Source organism: Danio rerio, chromosome 3 (genome assembly GCF_052040795.2).
Source record: "Danio rerio strain M-AB ecotype USA chromosome 3, GRCz13ab, whole genome shotgun sequence".
NCBI classification, from domain to species: domain Eukaryota; kingdom Metazoa; phylum Chordata; class Actinopteri; order Cypriniformes; family Danionidae; genus Danio; species Danio rerio.
Window position 1 is genome coordinate 10,693,958 of NC_141023.1, and position 12,839 is coordinate 10,706,796.

The 12,839-nt window shown below is 40.1% G+C and overlaps 1 protein-coding gene and 2 long non-coding RNA genes across 6 annotated transcripts in view; 2 read left to right on the top strand and 1 right to left on the bottom strand.

Moving 5' to 3' along the window:
- Nucleotides 1-355: 355 nt before the first annotated feature.
- On the top strand, nt 356-5,034 carry LOC141381147 (uncharacterized). Its single transcript, XR_015480457.1, has 3 exons — nt 356-420; nt 3,505-3,662; nt 4,417-5,034. It is a non-coding gene; the product is annotated as an uncharacterized LOC141381147 (long non-coding RNA).
- Nucleotides 5,035-6,484: 1,450 nt separating this feature from the next.
- On the top strand, nt 6,485-11,507 carry LOC147845519 (uncharacterized). The gene is made up of 2 exons (XR_015480432.1): nt 6,485-8,703; nt 8,836-11,507. It is a non-coding gene; the product is annotated as an uncharacterized LOC147845519 (long non-coding RNA).
- crebbpb (CREB binding lysine acetyltransferase b) overlaps nt 9,553-12,839 on the bottom strand; it is an 85,410-nt gene continuing 82,123 nt past the window's right edge. For all 4 annotated transcript variants that reach the window (XM_087243106.1, XM_087243105.1, XM_087243104.1 and 1 more), the window contains one exon: nt 9,553-12,831. In XM_087243106.1, coding sequence (XP_087099232.1) covers nt 10,531-12,831 — 2,301 coding nt within the window. In that variant the 3' untranslated portion in view covers nt 9,553-10,530. The remainder of the gene's footprint in view (nt 12,832-12,839) is intronic.

A 12,839-nucleotide genomic window follows, 5' to 3' on the forward strand; every position in this document is an offset into this window, starting at 1 on the left:
TTTGACGTGGAAATCCACAAAACGGGGAAAAATACTAGAGTTTTTCTTCAACAACTACAAAAAAATAACGTAATTTACCTCAAAAACCTTAATCTGGAAGACATGGGAGTAACGTTAAGTGGTAATTCTTCCTTCTTGAAGTGAACTTACACCTTTAATGCTTTACCTGCTCAGTCGAGAAATTTTAATTAACCTGCATTGGATTTAAAAATATATATCAAATCTTGTAAACTCGAGTGAGGAAAGAAAAACATCTCTCGACGAATGCGAGCACATCTGAAAGCGAGCGCTCGGGAATACGTGTAGTACGCCACAAAGGCTGAGCTGCAGTTGCGTTGTTGCGCCGGCAGGAGGCGCAGTGACGCAAGTGATGACGAGCTCACGCTGAGATTCGTGACACTGGAGGAGCTCAAACCGCCGGTTAGTCACGCATTTACTGTCGATCATGTGGATTTTGGCTAAAAATCTCCGTAAATCATGTGTTAACTTCGTGTTTTTAGGTATTCAGGTCAAATATTAGCTCGTATTTAAAAATATGTAACATCATAAAGTAAACCAACTGATTTTGGGCCATACGGAAATTTACCATGGTTTTATTATAGCACAAGCGTGGTAATAGTGTATTTTAGGGGCGAATTGATTATCATTTGTATGAACAGAGTTTTAATCAAAAACAATGATTCAATTGTGGCTAATGTTAACTCGATTTAACCACAAAAACTTGTTTTTGTTTGTGGTAAAACCATTAAACGTGACTACCACCATCCCACATGAAAAATTACTATAGTAATTAACGTTAAGTAAACACTAGTGTTTTTAAACCATAGGCTTACTATAGTATGTCTGTACACATAACTACTTCAACTATAAGGTAGAGTGTACTACAATATTACAGTTTGCTATAGTAAAAACTAAAGCAGGCTAAACTACAGTGTTTATTAGCTCACTACTACCGCAGTGTGCTGCAGCATTCCTTAAAGTGCTGTAAATACTACTATGTATAGTATGATATAGTTTAATAGCAACATAGTATGATTAAAATCATTTTTATCACAACTTACTGTAGTATCTTTTTCACAAGGGATGGTTTAACTACAAAAACAACAAATTTTTCATAAGGTTAGTTTAAGATTAAAGTGCATAAAAAGGGTTTTATTTTATTTTCTTTTAGACCAGAGGTGTCCAAACTCAGTTCTGGAGGGCCGGTGTCTTGCATATTTTAGTTCCAACCCCAATTAAACACACCTGAACCAGCTAATCAAGCTCTTACTAGTTACACTAGAAACTTCCAGACACGTGTGAAAGGAAGTTGGAGCTAAACTATGCAGAACACCAGCCCTACAGGACCAAGTTTGGACATCCTAGTTTTAGACCAGGGGTGTCCAAACTCAGTCCTGGAGGACCGGTGTCCTGCTGAGTTTAGCTTTAACTTGCTTCAACACACCTGCCAGGAAGTTTCTAGTACATCTAGTAAGAGCTTGATTAGCTGGTTCAGGTGTGTTTGATTAGGGTTGGAGCTAAACTCTGCAGGACACCGGCCCTTCAGGACAGATTTGGACATGTCTGTAGTTTTAGACCATTTTAATCATAATTTTGCCATTGTATAGGCCGTTGCCATCGAATAGGCCGATATCATTCAACAGTTTAGTGGATATGAGTTCATAAATGTGTCATATATAATAAACAAAGGGGCAAAATGCCATTTCAAATAGATTTTGATTGAGCTCAACTGTTCAATTGTTTTAATAACCTGTTAATAACTTTGATACATTTAGAAAAAGGTTATTCCATGGTAAATCTAGATCAGGGGTTTTCAAACTGGGGGCCGCCAGATGGCGCTAGGGGGCCGCAAAGTAATTTGACTATATTGTCAATATATATATATAACTGACTATATTTCAGTTAAAATACATGATCAATAAGAACATTATCGGTGGCTGAAAGCACTTCCCTGTTTATGGCTTTCGTTCCTAAGTAATCGATCAGCTGGGTGCTGCGGAGTGCGCGCCTCTCTGCGCAGGCTTCACTCATAGGGAACAAATAGCATTTTAAAGACACGGCACAACATTGCACCTCGTCCACACACAGTGCGATAGGCTTTACACTTTGCATTGTACAAATATCAGACGGTCCTCTTTGCAGCATGGCAAACAAACATATTAAAATTGTAAAGCAAAAAGTGCTGCAATAACAATGAATGGAGCTGTCATCACATCAGCGAGTGCTCAGAGTTTCACTCCTGTTACACTAATGACAGCTGGATGAGCTCTGCAGTGGACCTCTTACACACATTGGTTCATAACTGGATGATTTAAAAAAAAAAAAAAACTAAATTGTATACACCCTGAGTAAAACCACTATAGCCTATAAAAATTATAATGTATCTGTTTGTGTTATGTTATAGGGCTAATTAATTATTAAATATTAAAATGTATTAGTGCTTTGTATTTAATGGAGCTCAACATATCTGATCAAATTTTTATACTCTCAATATAAATGCATTTTTTTCAAGATGTTCCACTTTTTCCCATATTTATTTGTGTAACTAATTTAAGTGTAATTTGAATACCCTCTTTATATTAAAAGAACTTGAATACCCAATTCTAGATTGCATTTAGGAAATATTTTTTTTTATCAGTGTAAGTCAGGATTGTCGATCTGAGTAAATTATGATGTGCACAAAAAAAAAAAGGAATAAAAATAAACAAAACACACTGAACCACTACAGCCTCCATTGTAGTATTGCTAGTTACAACAGTACAGTTAACTGTTCACAGGCTGATGAATGACAAAACTCTTTAAAACTTTAAATCTTTGGATACATTTAGACTCTCAGCTGTAAGGGTAAATACAGAAGAGTCTAGCTGTGCATAGGCAGAAAAAAAGCATAAAAATGGCATAAAAAACTGCGTAAAGTGACGACTCGTACACAAAATATGGCTTGATGGAATCCAATGAGAGCAGACCACAATGAACACTGCGCTTGAAGATTTGATCAACAGATTGAAGCACTGAAACCATGTCAACTCAACTAACATCTTACAAAAATTAATCCAGATAATGAATAGTATAGATTTATTGAATAATATATAATAATATAAATGTATTGAATAATACAATTTAAAAAAAAATTAAGTACAGTTGTTAATTTGAGGGGGTGGCATCATTTTTATTTTTTGGGGGTCCTCAAAAGAATTCGCCCCACACAAAGGGGCCCTCAGCTGAAAAAGTTTGAAAACCCCTGGTCTAGATGGGATACCATAGCTGTGGATACTCTTAAATATAGCACTGTATTACACTGTAGTTCATATTTTGACATTACTGTGAGGTTAGGGGTAGGAGTAGACTTTAATAAAATGCAATTTAATAAGTCATTTATGAATAATATTTGGTATTATTACTGTCTTTACATTACTGTGACGGGTTGGGGTAGACATTAATAAAAAATTGTATTAATAATTTTTTATTTAATAAATAATACAAATAAATATCTTCAATTTCCAGCTGCAGCTGTATCGCTTCTAGCAACACTATTTGTTCCATCTCCTTTTCCTCCACATCCCAAAAGTGCTTCTGGATGGAGATCTGGTGTTTATGAAACCTGCTGGAGATGATTTGAGCTTCGTGACATGATGCTGGATCCCAATCTGGGAGGCAATATGGTAAATATGGTAAACTGCGCTGCTGAAAAAACAGCTGGTTTTTAGCTGGTTTTAGAGGAGTTTTGGCCATGTCCAGGCAGGATTCAGCCATTTCCAGCCTTTCCTTAGCTGGACAGGCTGGGAGATGACCAGCTAAAACCAGTTTGACCAGCCTAATCATGCTGGGAGACCAGCAAATTCCAGCTAAAACCCAGCTGGTCAAGGTTTAAATCAGTTTCCAAACTCGGTCCTGGAGGGCTGGTGTCCTGCAAAGTTTAGTTCCAACCCCAATCAGACACACCTGGGTTAGCTAATCAAGCTCTTACTAGGCTGTCTAGAAACATCCTTGCAGGTGTGTTGAGGCAATTTGGAGCTAAAACCGGCCCTCCATCACCAAGTTTGAACACTCCTGGTTTAAATGATGTCCAAAGTCTGCCATAAAAATATATACTACACCATCATGCCACCAGCAGCCTGAATTACTGATATAATGCAGAACAGCTCAGTGTTTTAATGTCATTTACACCAAAATCTGAGCCTACCCTGCGAATGTAGCCACAGAAATCAAGACTCATCAGACCAGGGAACATTTCATGTCTTCTGATGTCTAGTTTTGGTGAGTTTTTGTATTCTGTAGCCTCAGTTTGTGGTTTTTGAGGGTCTTTTTTCATCTGGAGTTGCTCATTTGCTTCTAAGTTGATGTGCACAGAGATGTTCCTCTGGAGATCTTGGCTGTAATGAGTGGTTATTTGAGTTTCTGTTGCCTTTCTCTCAGGTCAAAACAGTCTGCTCGTACTCTTCTGACATCAACGAGGCATTTTCAGCCTCAGATATGCGGTAATGGGCAGGTGAAGCTTATAAAATGGCTGGTGAGTGTTTGATTCACTACTGAACAGCACTAGTTAGGGACCATGCATGCAGAACATGGAAAGCACAAGAAGCAACACTCAAAAAATGACATTCGCTGCTTGTTCAATGCATTTAAACTGATCTCAATCAAATCAGAGTCATTCCAGAAGCTGTGGGAAACTCCTTTGACCTGTCATGGCATTGATTTTAAGTCTACTATGTATCCTTAATTGTACACACCACAATATTGCAATATTGTTTATAATTAGACCACACTGCTGTTTTTTAGATATTTTTTTAATCTTAAAGGGACTTAGCCGAAAAGAAAATAAATGAATAAATCTTTTAATTTTTATTTATTTTTTCTATTCTCTCTTTTTCCCTTAAAAATACTGTATACTGTTCATGTTCTACTCAGTACTGTTTATACAACTAATTTTTAAAAATGCAATAAAAAAAAAATAAATAAAATGAGCTGAATCCACACAATTCCTGAGATTCTTTTGGGACAACTTAATTGTTAAGTAAATCGGCTTAAATTTGTAAAAAAAAAAAAAAAAAAAAAACATAGTACAACATGGAGGAATTGTGAGGAAGCCAGCATTTTTACAGTGAACTCTGGGAAGAACTAAAGGATAAGAGAGACAAAGTGACCACTTGGGTTTTTAAACAAGTAACTTCTTTTAAATCCTCGAAACACATTTAGGTTTGAAAAGAAATACACAATAGAGCAAAACCACTGAAGCGATTGCTACACCTTTTCTGTTCAGATGGAGCCTCTTCAGGTCAAAATCTTCAGAAATATTAGTTTTTCTCAGTGGCTTTGGTGCATTTCTCACAACACTATTTGCATTTGCACAACAGTTCATGCATTTCTCAAAACAGTTAGAAATTTGTGCACATCATAGTAGCAGTTTCTCATTCCTTCCAACAAATTGCAAACGCTTTTGGACATGCATCAATTGCTTTCCTTATTAACATTATCATTTGCTTATGTCATGTCAGTCAAAGCTAACTAAACTTGTGAATGCTGAATAGTCATTCCATATAAAACTAATAGTCAGTGCTGTCTTGATTATTTTCAGCAAGTGTCACCAAAATCTGGCTTTCCTGCATTGGAAAACACTTACAGAGTAACCTGTCATAATAAAAACATGACAGCCATTTGACTATCTTGTTCATAAACAATGGAGGCAGAACACCGACACTTTCACTGACATCAATACTTGCTTTTGAGGAATGAACTATCCATTTTAAGCAATTGACACGCTTTTGCAGGTTATCAGCTAGGTTTTGCAGTTTGCACTAATTGTTTTGAGAAATGCATTAACTGTTGTGCAAATGTAAATAGTGTGAGAAATGCACCAAAGCCACTGAGAAAAACTGTAAATTATAGTCACATTTTGAACATTCATCCCATGTCAAAAAAAGCCCTTCAGAAATGCAAGTGAAATTAATTTAGTCTGGAAACATCACAAGTTTATAGAAATATGGATGTTTAATATACTGGAACAATTTGTAAGCGATTACACATTAAGTTTAAATTAAACTATTAATTTCAATTGGATTCATCTTGGTCATTCTCAAATCGTGTTAGATTGCATGTTGTTTACACTTTCACATGACATTTCTCACTGCTACTTAATTTTTTTGGTGTGTTTAAAAATGGTATATAAATGGTCAAAAATAATTTATTTGTTTTATGATGTTGTTGAAAAATGTGTTAGTCTGTGGTAAAAACATGACAACATTTGCCTATTACAAATAATTTGCAAATGACAGACGAACAGCAAATAGACAATGACATATAAATAGAACGATAGATAAATAGAACGACAGACAGACAGACAGACAGGCAGGCAGATAGATGATATACAGACAGATATAGAATGACAGAACTACAGAACGATAGATAGATAGATAGATAGATAGATAGATAGATAGATAGATAGATAGATAGATAGATAGATAGATGGATGGATAGATGGATAGATAGATATAGAACGAGATAAATGGAAGGATGGACAGACAGATATAGAACGACAGACAGAACTACAGAACGATAGAACTACAGAACGATAGATAGATAGATAGATAGATAGATAGATAGATAGATAGATAGATAGATAGATAGATAGATAGATAGATAGATAGATAGATAGATGAGCCCATTTTACAACATAGCCTAACAACAGCTCTCGAAACGAACCGTTGGCAAAACAAACACGCATCCAAACAAACACTCGCGTGACAGAAAAACACGTCGAGAAACATCACCGCGATAAATATGTAAAATGAGCCAGGAACTACAGCGTGGAGGTTAAATCCTAAAACCCAATTATTTGGCAAGAGTAAAGGGCCACCAACACTGCATCATTTGTTTGCAGTGCTCTACATCTGACGGCAAAACTTCTAAAAGTGACGCGAATCACATTCATATGTGCTATTCTTTATGGAACACGAGAAACTCCATTAGCACTGCAGCATTCAAATAGTGCACACACACTCTCTCTCTCTCTCTCTCTCTCTCTCTCTCTCTCTCTCTCACAAACGCAGTTACCACCCCAAAACGTGAGTACATGTAAAGTCACATACCTTAGTTTCTCATCTTCTGCCTCCTCTCCAACCACTGTCAGTGTGCAAAAGAACGCACATGAGGTAACAATTTGTAGACACAATGGCTCAGCATCGAGTACTGACAGCCGTCTTTACTCGTTTGATTTGAACAGTTTTATCTTAGTCCAGCAATGCTTGACCAGTTCTTTAAAATGTGGTAAAGCTATATATAAATATGGACAGTCTGTTCCTCTCATTGTAAGAAACTAAAGTAAAAATAAGGCTTTTTTTTTTGTCTTGACCATTGTACAAAACATTATAGCATATTTACAATCAGTGGCCGAAAAGTGACTGACTACATCCCAATCACAGTGTTGAAAGTCAGATCAATACTCTAGTGAGTTTGGTGAGGGGAAAATCATGTAATTACATCTAATTAATTACACAACAATTCCTTACATTTATATAGCGCTTTTCTGGACACTCGAATCGCTTTACACATTTTTGAGGGAATCTCCTCATCCACCACCAGTGCACTACATTGGTATACAGAGTGATGAAGCCAATTATGGTATGGGGATGGTTAGGAGGCCATGATGGACAGAGGCCAGTGGGCAAATTTGAATGCCAGGGTTAAACCTCTACTTTTTTTTTTTTTTTTTTTTTGAAGGACATCCTGGAATTTTTTACAGCCACAGAGAGTCGGGATCTCGGTTTATCGTCTCATCCGAAACACAATTATTATTTCAAACCTTATGAAAAAAGCAACAACACTTTTGAATTGCAGTGAAGGTGGTAAACAAGTTAATTTTAGTACATTCAGTAAAACACCACTTGTGTGTGCCCATACAAACATTTCTTTTTTGCACAAACACTTCCGTATTACCATTTAACTGTGAATTATATAGTCAAATGTGGCAAATAAGGCGAAAAATCTTACCTTAAAATCTTCAATCTTACCTTTAAAGTCCATTCAGAATGCTCAATTGTAGATTTGATAATATATAAAACTAGAAAAGTAAAGTTCGTAGACAAACGTTATGGTGGCTGGAGAAAGCCTAGTCTGAAAGTTTGTAGCTTTAAAGTTTAAATAATTAAAGTAGTTTTAAGAATTTTGAAACAGTTGGCATAGAGAGAAAAATACATAAAAGCATGTTTCTAATATGGATTTGTATGTTTGTAGTATGGATTGGCATGTTAGTATATCATAAGTATGTTTCAAGTATGAATTGGTATGTCGTTAATATGTTTCTAGTATAGATTGGAATGTTTCTTGTATGGATTTGGATGTTTCTAGTATGGTTTGCTATGTTGGTATTTTGTTAGTATGGATTGGCAAGTTAGTATGTCCTTAGTATGTTTCTAGTATGAATTGGTATGTTAGTATGTTTCTAGTATGAATTGGTAAGTTGTTAGTATGTTTCTTGTATGGTTTGGTATGTTTCTAGTATGGGTTGGCATGTTAGTATGTCCTTAGTATGTTTCTAGTATGTTTTGGTATTTTTCTTGTATGAATTGGTGTGTTGTTAGCATGTTTCTCGTAGGAATTGGTATGTATGTCATTAGTATGTTTCTAGTATGCATTGGTTTGTTGCTATTACGTTTCTAGTATGAATTGGTATGTTGTATGTTTCTAGTATGGTCTGGTGTGTTTCTAGTATGGGTTGGCATGTTAGTATGTCCTTAGTATGTTTCTAGTATGTTTTTGGTATTTTTCTTGTATGAATTGGTGTGTTGTTAATATGTTTTTTCGTAGGAATTGGTATGTATGTCATTAGTATGTTTCTAGTATGCATTGGTTTGTTGTTATGTTTCTAGTATGAATTGGTATGTTGTATGTTTCTAGTATGGTCTGGTATGTTTCTAGTATGAATTGGTATGCTGTTAGTATGTTTCTAGTATGGAACAGTGTATTGTTAGTATGACTTGCTATGTTGTTAGTATGTCTAATGTGAAGTCAATGACAGTTTTTACAATGAAAGTCTAAGAGACAGTCGCTAGTGTGCCGTATATGGTTGCTAGGGTGTGGCTAGTAAGTTGAAAGGTCATCAGTAATTGGCAGTTAGCTAGTCTGAGTTAAACGAGCCCAAATGTAAGTCTGTATAACAGTCTGGTGTAAAGTTACGAGGTCACAAAATTGTTTAGTCAATGGGACTTTTCAGAATTTTCCGGGCCAGTTTTCAGAAAACCATAAGTCGGATCAGTTGGAGAAGATATAGCAACTTAATTCAGTTTAGTTCGGAGTTAGTTAGGTACTTGTAGTATGAATGGTCTAGGAGGAGATGCATTCTTAAAATAGAAGATGACGGAATATTAAGTTTATGTAGTATGACAGTATGTTAGCTTTCTCAAGCCACCATAATGATGCTGCTCAACTACAGAACAGTCCTGTACAGCCCGTAATTGGACAGAAAATGGTTATACACACAGTTTAAATATCAATCCATAAAGCCAATGTAAATTTCGAATGCTGCGATTAAGCAAAACAAAGCGACCTGAAACGTCGTTATCTGTTGCACACAGTTTATTTAACAATATGGTATATAAGTACGAAACGAGTTCTTAATCAGTTTATACAGCGATCTCAATCTTTTTTCCTTTTATTTACAGTATGTCATCAAGCTGCATGATTTACATTAAAGAATCGTTCACCTTCAAGTTTCATGAGGAGAAAAGAAAAAGAGGTTGACTGAAGAACTCTTTGAACAAATCAGCAGTCAGACGAAGCTCCGGCCTCATACGCGAGGTGGAGGGGACATCATTGATGTTTTAGAGATCAAACGAGAAAACAGGAACATCTTTCCTACATCTTAAGAGACAACTACTGAATCCAGGCCAATAAATTAACGCATTTGGGCACCTTGAAAAATAAGAGCAACTTTACCATTTGCTCGCGTGTTCGTGTGTGTGTGCGTGTGTGCAGTAGCCAAGCTCCTTTCTGTACAAATGAATACAGGTCCTCTGTACAAACTCCACAGTTTGGAGAGAAAAAGGCGGCGCGTCCTTTTCCGAATCTGCTAATGTGAATACGCATCAGACAGGAATGAGGATTGAGCTTGATCCTAATTCCACACCAAGTATCTTACAGTCCCTAAACACGCACACACACTCACAAAAAAAATGCATTTCAGTTTGCAAACATACAAAACGAAAGTCTTCAATAATAAAATCAAATCTTTTGCCTTGAGAAATTCCATTTAAAAAGTCCATAAGCTCAAAATAACCCCCTCCCCGAAAAAAACAAAACAATTAAAAATGTAACTCAAAGACCAGGACTGAATATCTGCCAGTCCGACAACCCCTCCCCCACAAACAAACCCTTTGTGATTCTGCTCGTTAAACAGTAATTTCAACCCCTCCAACAAGGAAGAAAAAAGCAGTCCATTGGTTGTGTAAACCTTTTATAGTTCATCATTTTCGCCACCTTCTCTAATTCCTGTGTACACAGCACATCTCTCTGCTCAAAGAATGAAGTCTCTTAATGCTACAATCCCTCCACAAACTTCTCTAACGTGTCTCCCGTGGTGTCCATATTCAAGTCGTTGGTGAGCCCTCCACGGTTTGGTGTGTTCAGCTGCGGAAGCATTGCACTCTGTTCAGCCGTGCACATGTGCGCCTGGTCCATTGGGCCCGGCATGGGTCCTGCCAGGCTGGGATGGGAGGATCCGGGGTGTAGGGGCGAAGGCTGGGGCTGCATGCGTGGAGACGGGCTGGAATGTGGCGGTTGTTGGGACGGGGGACGGGGTGATTGCACAGGCGCAGGCGACCTCACTTGGTTACCCAGCGCATTGGCCATGGCCTGTCCGGGCATGTGAGCTCCCTGCGGCTGTCCCCCAAGCATGTGGGGTTGGGGACTCATGGAAGCGGCTTGTGCCGGCGAGCCCATTTGCTGCTTCATCATCTGCTGCTGCTGTTGTTGCTGCTGCTGCAGCATGCGCTGCTGCATCAAATTCTGCTGCTGCTGGGCATCCAAGCCCATGCCAGGCTGGCCCATCTGAGCCATAGGCGGCATCTGGCCCATCGGTCCTGCGCCACCCTGCATGGCCATCTGCTGCTGCACGCGGATTTGCGAATAACTTGCTGCTCCTTGGGGTTGCGGGAATCTCCCCTGACCAGGAGGCATGGCTCCCTGTTGTTGTTGATGCTGCTGCTGCTGCTGCATCTGACGCAATAACTGCCGGCGGAACAGCTGCTGATTTCCATTATGTGCAGCGTTCATCATTTGTCCCTGGGATCCGAGGGCAGCCATAGCTTGGGTTGCAGCAGGCTGAGGCTGCGGCTGCTGCTGAGGGGGCATAACAGGTCTCTGGACGGAACCGGGTTGCATTGCAGCCATGTTCTGCATTCCCTGCTGACTAGCGAGCATGGCCTGCGGGTTCTGCTGCTGCTGTGGTTGATTGGCCTGGTATTTTGCCGTCCGCTGTTTGATGAACGCAGCCATGAGATGTGGGTTTGACTTGAGGATGTTAAGAACCTGCTGTTGCTGCTGAGGGGAACTTGGTGATTTTAATGTTCGCAGCAGGTCCTGCAGCGCTCCGGGAGTAATGTTGCTGGTTACACCTCTTTGCTGCATGCCTTGTTGCTGCGGGGCCTGGGGTTGCACCTGCTGGGGAGGCATGACGGCCTGAATTTGACGCGGTTGCTGCTGCTGTTGCTGCTGCTGCTGCATCAGGGCGCGCTGAATCATTTGCGCCTGTTGGGGCGTCTGCGCTACCTGAGACTGCTGTTGCGCCATGGCCATCTGCTGCTGGGGCACCTGCTGTGGAGGAGGCCCCTGTGGGTTTTGCATTGCCATCCCAGGTGCCCACTGACCCTGCTGCATGTTCTGAACCATCTGCGGACCACGAGGGCCCATCATCTGCATGGAAGTCATCATGCGAGGCTGGTTCATTGGCATGCCATTCATGCTCATTCTGTAGTCTTGCTGCTGCTGCTGTTGTTGCTGCTGCTGCTGCTGCTGTTGTTGTTGTTGTTGTTGTTGCTGCTGCTGCTGCTGCTGCTGCTTAACTTTGGTCATCATCTCTATTTGTTTTGCAACCTTTAAAGCCTGCTGTTGCGGAGAGGGCTGCGGCTGTTGTTGGGGCGGTATGGGTAGTGGAGACTGCTGTTGGGGCAAAGGAGAGGACTGCGGCCCTGGTTTACCTTGCGACCCTGGTGTAGGGGGTTGGTTAGGGAAGGCTTGCACCATTGCAGCCACATTCGGATGCGTCTGCTGGGGCTGGTTGGCTAATGCCTGCGAGGTCTGAGGAGTATTAGGCTGCTGCAACTGCTGAGAGTTGGGCGTCCCGGGACCTCCTGAGGTAGTTGGGGAGGGCAAGCTCGGAGGCATTCCTCTGCCCTGCATGAGTGCCATACGCCGCCGCATCATTTGCGCCTGCTGCAGTCGCTGCTGAATCTGCTGCTGCCGCAGCTTGTGCTTGATATTGAGACAGAAGGGTACAGGACACTTGTTCTCCTGGCAGTGCTTGGCATGGTAGCAGCACAACGCAATGAGTTGCTTGCAAACAGGGCAGCCTCCGTTTGTCTTGCGCTTGCAGCCCTTGGTGTGCTGAACCACTCTCTTCATCTTCTGACAAGATGGTAGAGAGCAGTTGGCATTGCGGCACTGACAGGCATGCACCAAGGACTGGATGCAGCGCTGGATGCTGAGGCGTCGACTCTCCTGTGGGCTCTTGTTGGCCTCGCCGCCCTGGTTGTTGCTGTCGTCGTCCAGACCCAAACCCCACTTAACCATTTGGTGCTCATGACCCTTGGAGTTGTAGCAGTTAATGCATAGATCAAAGTCCTGAAAGA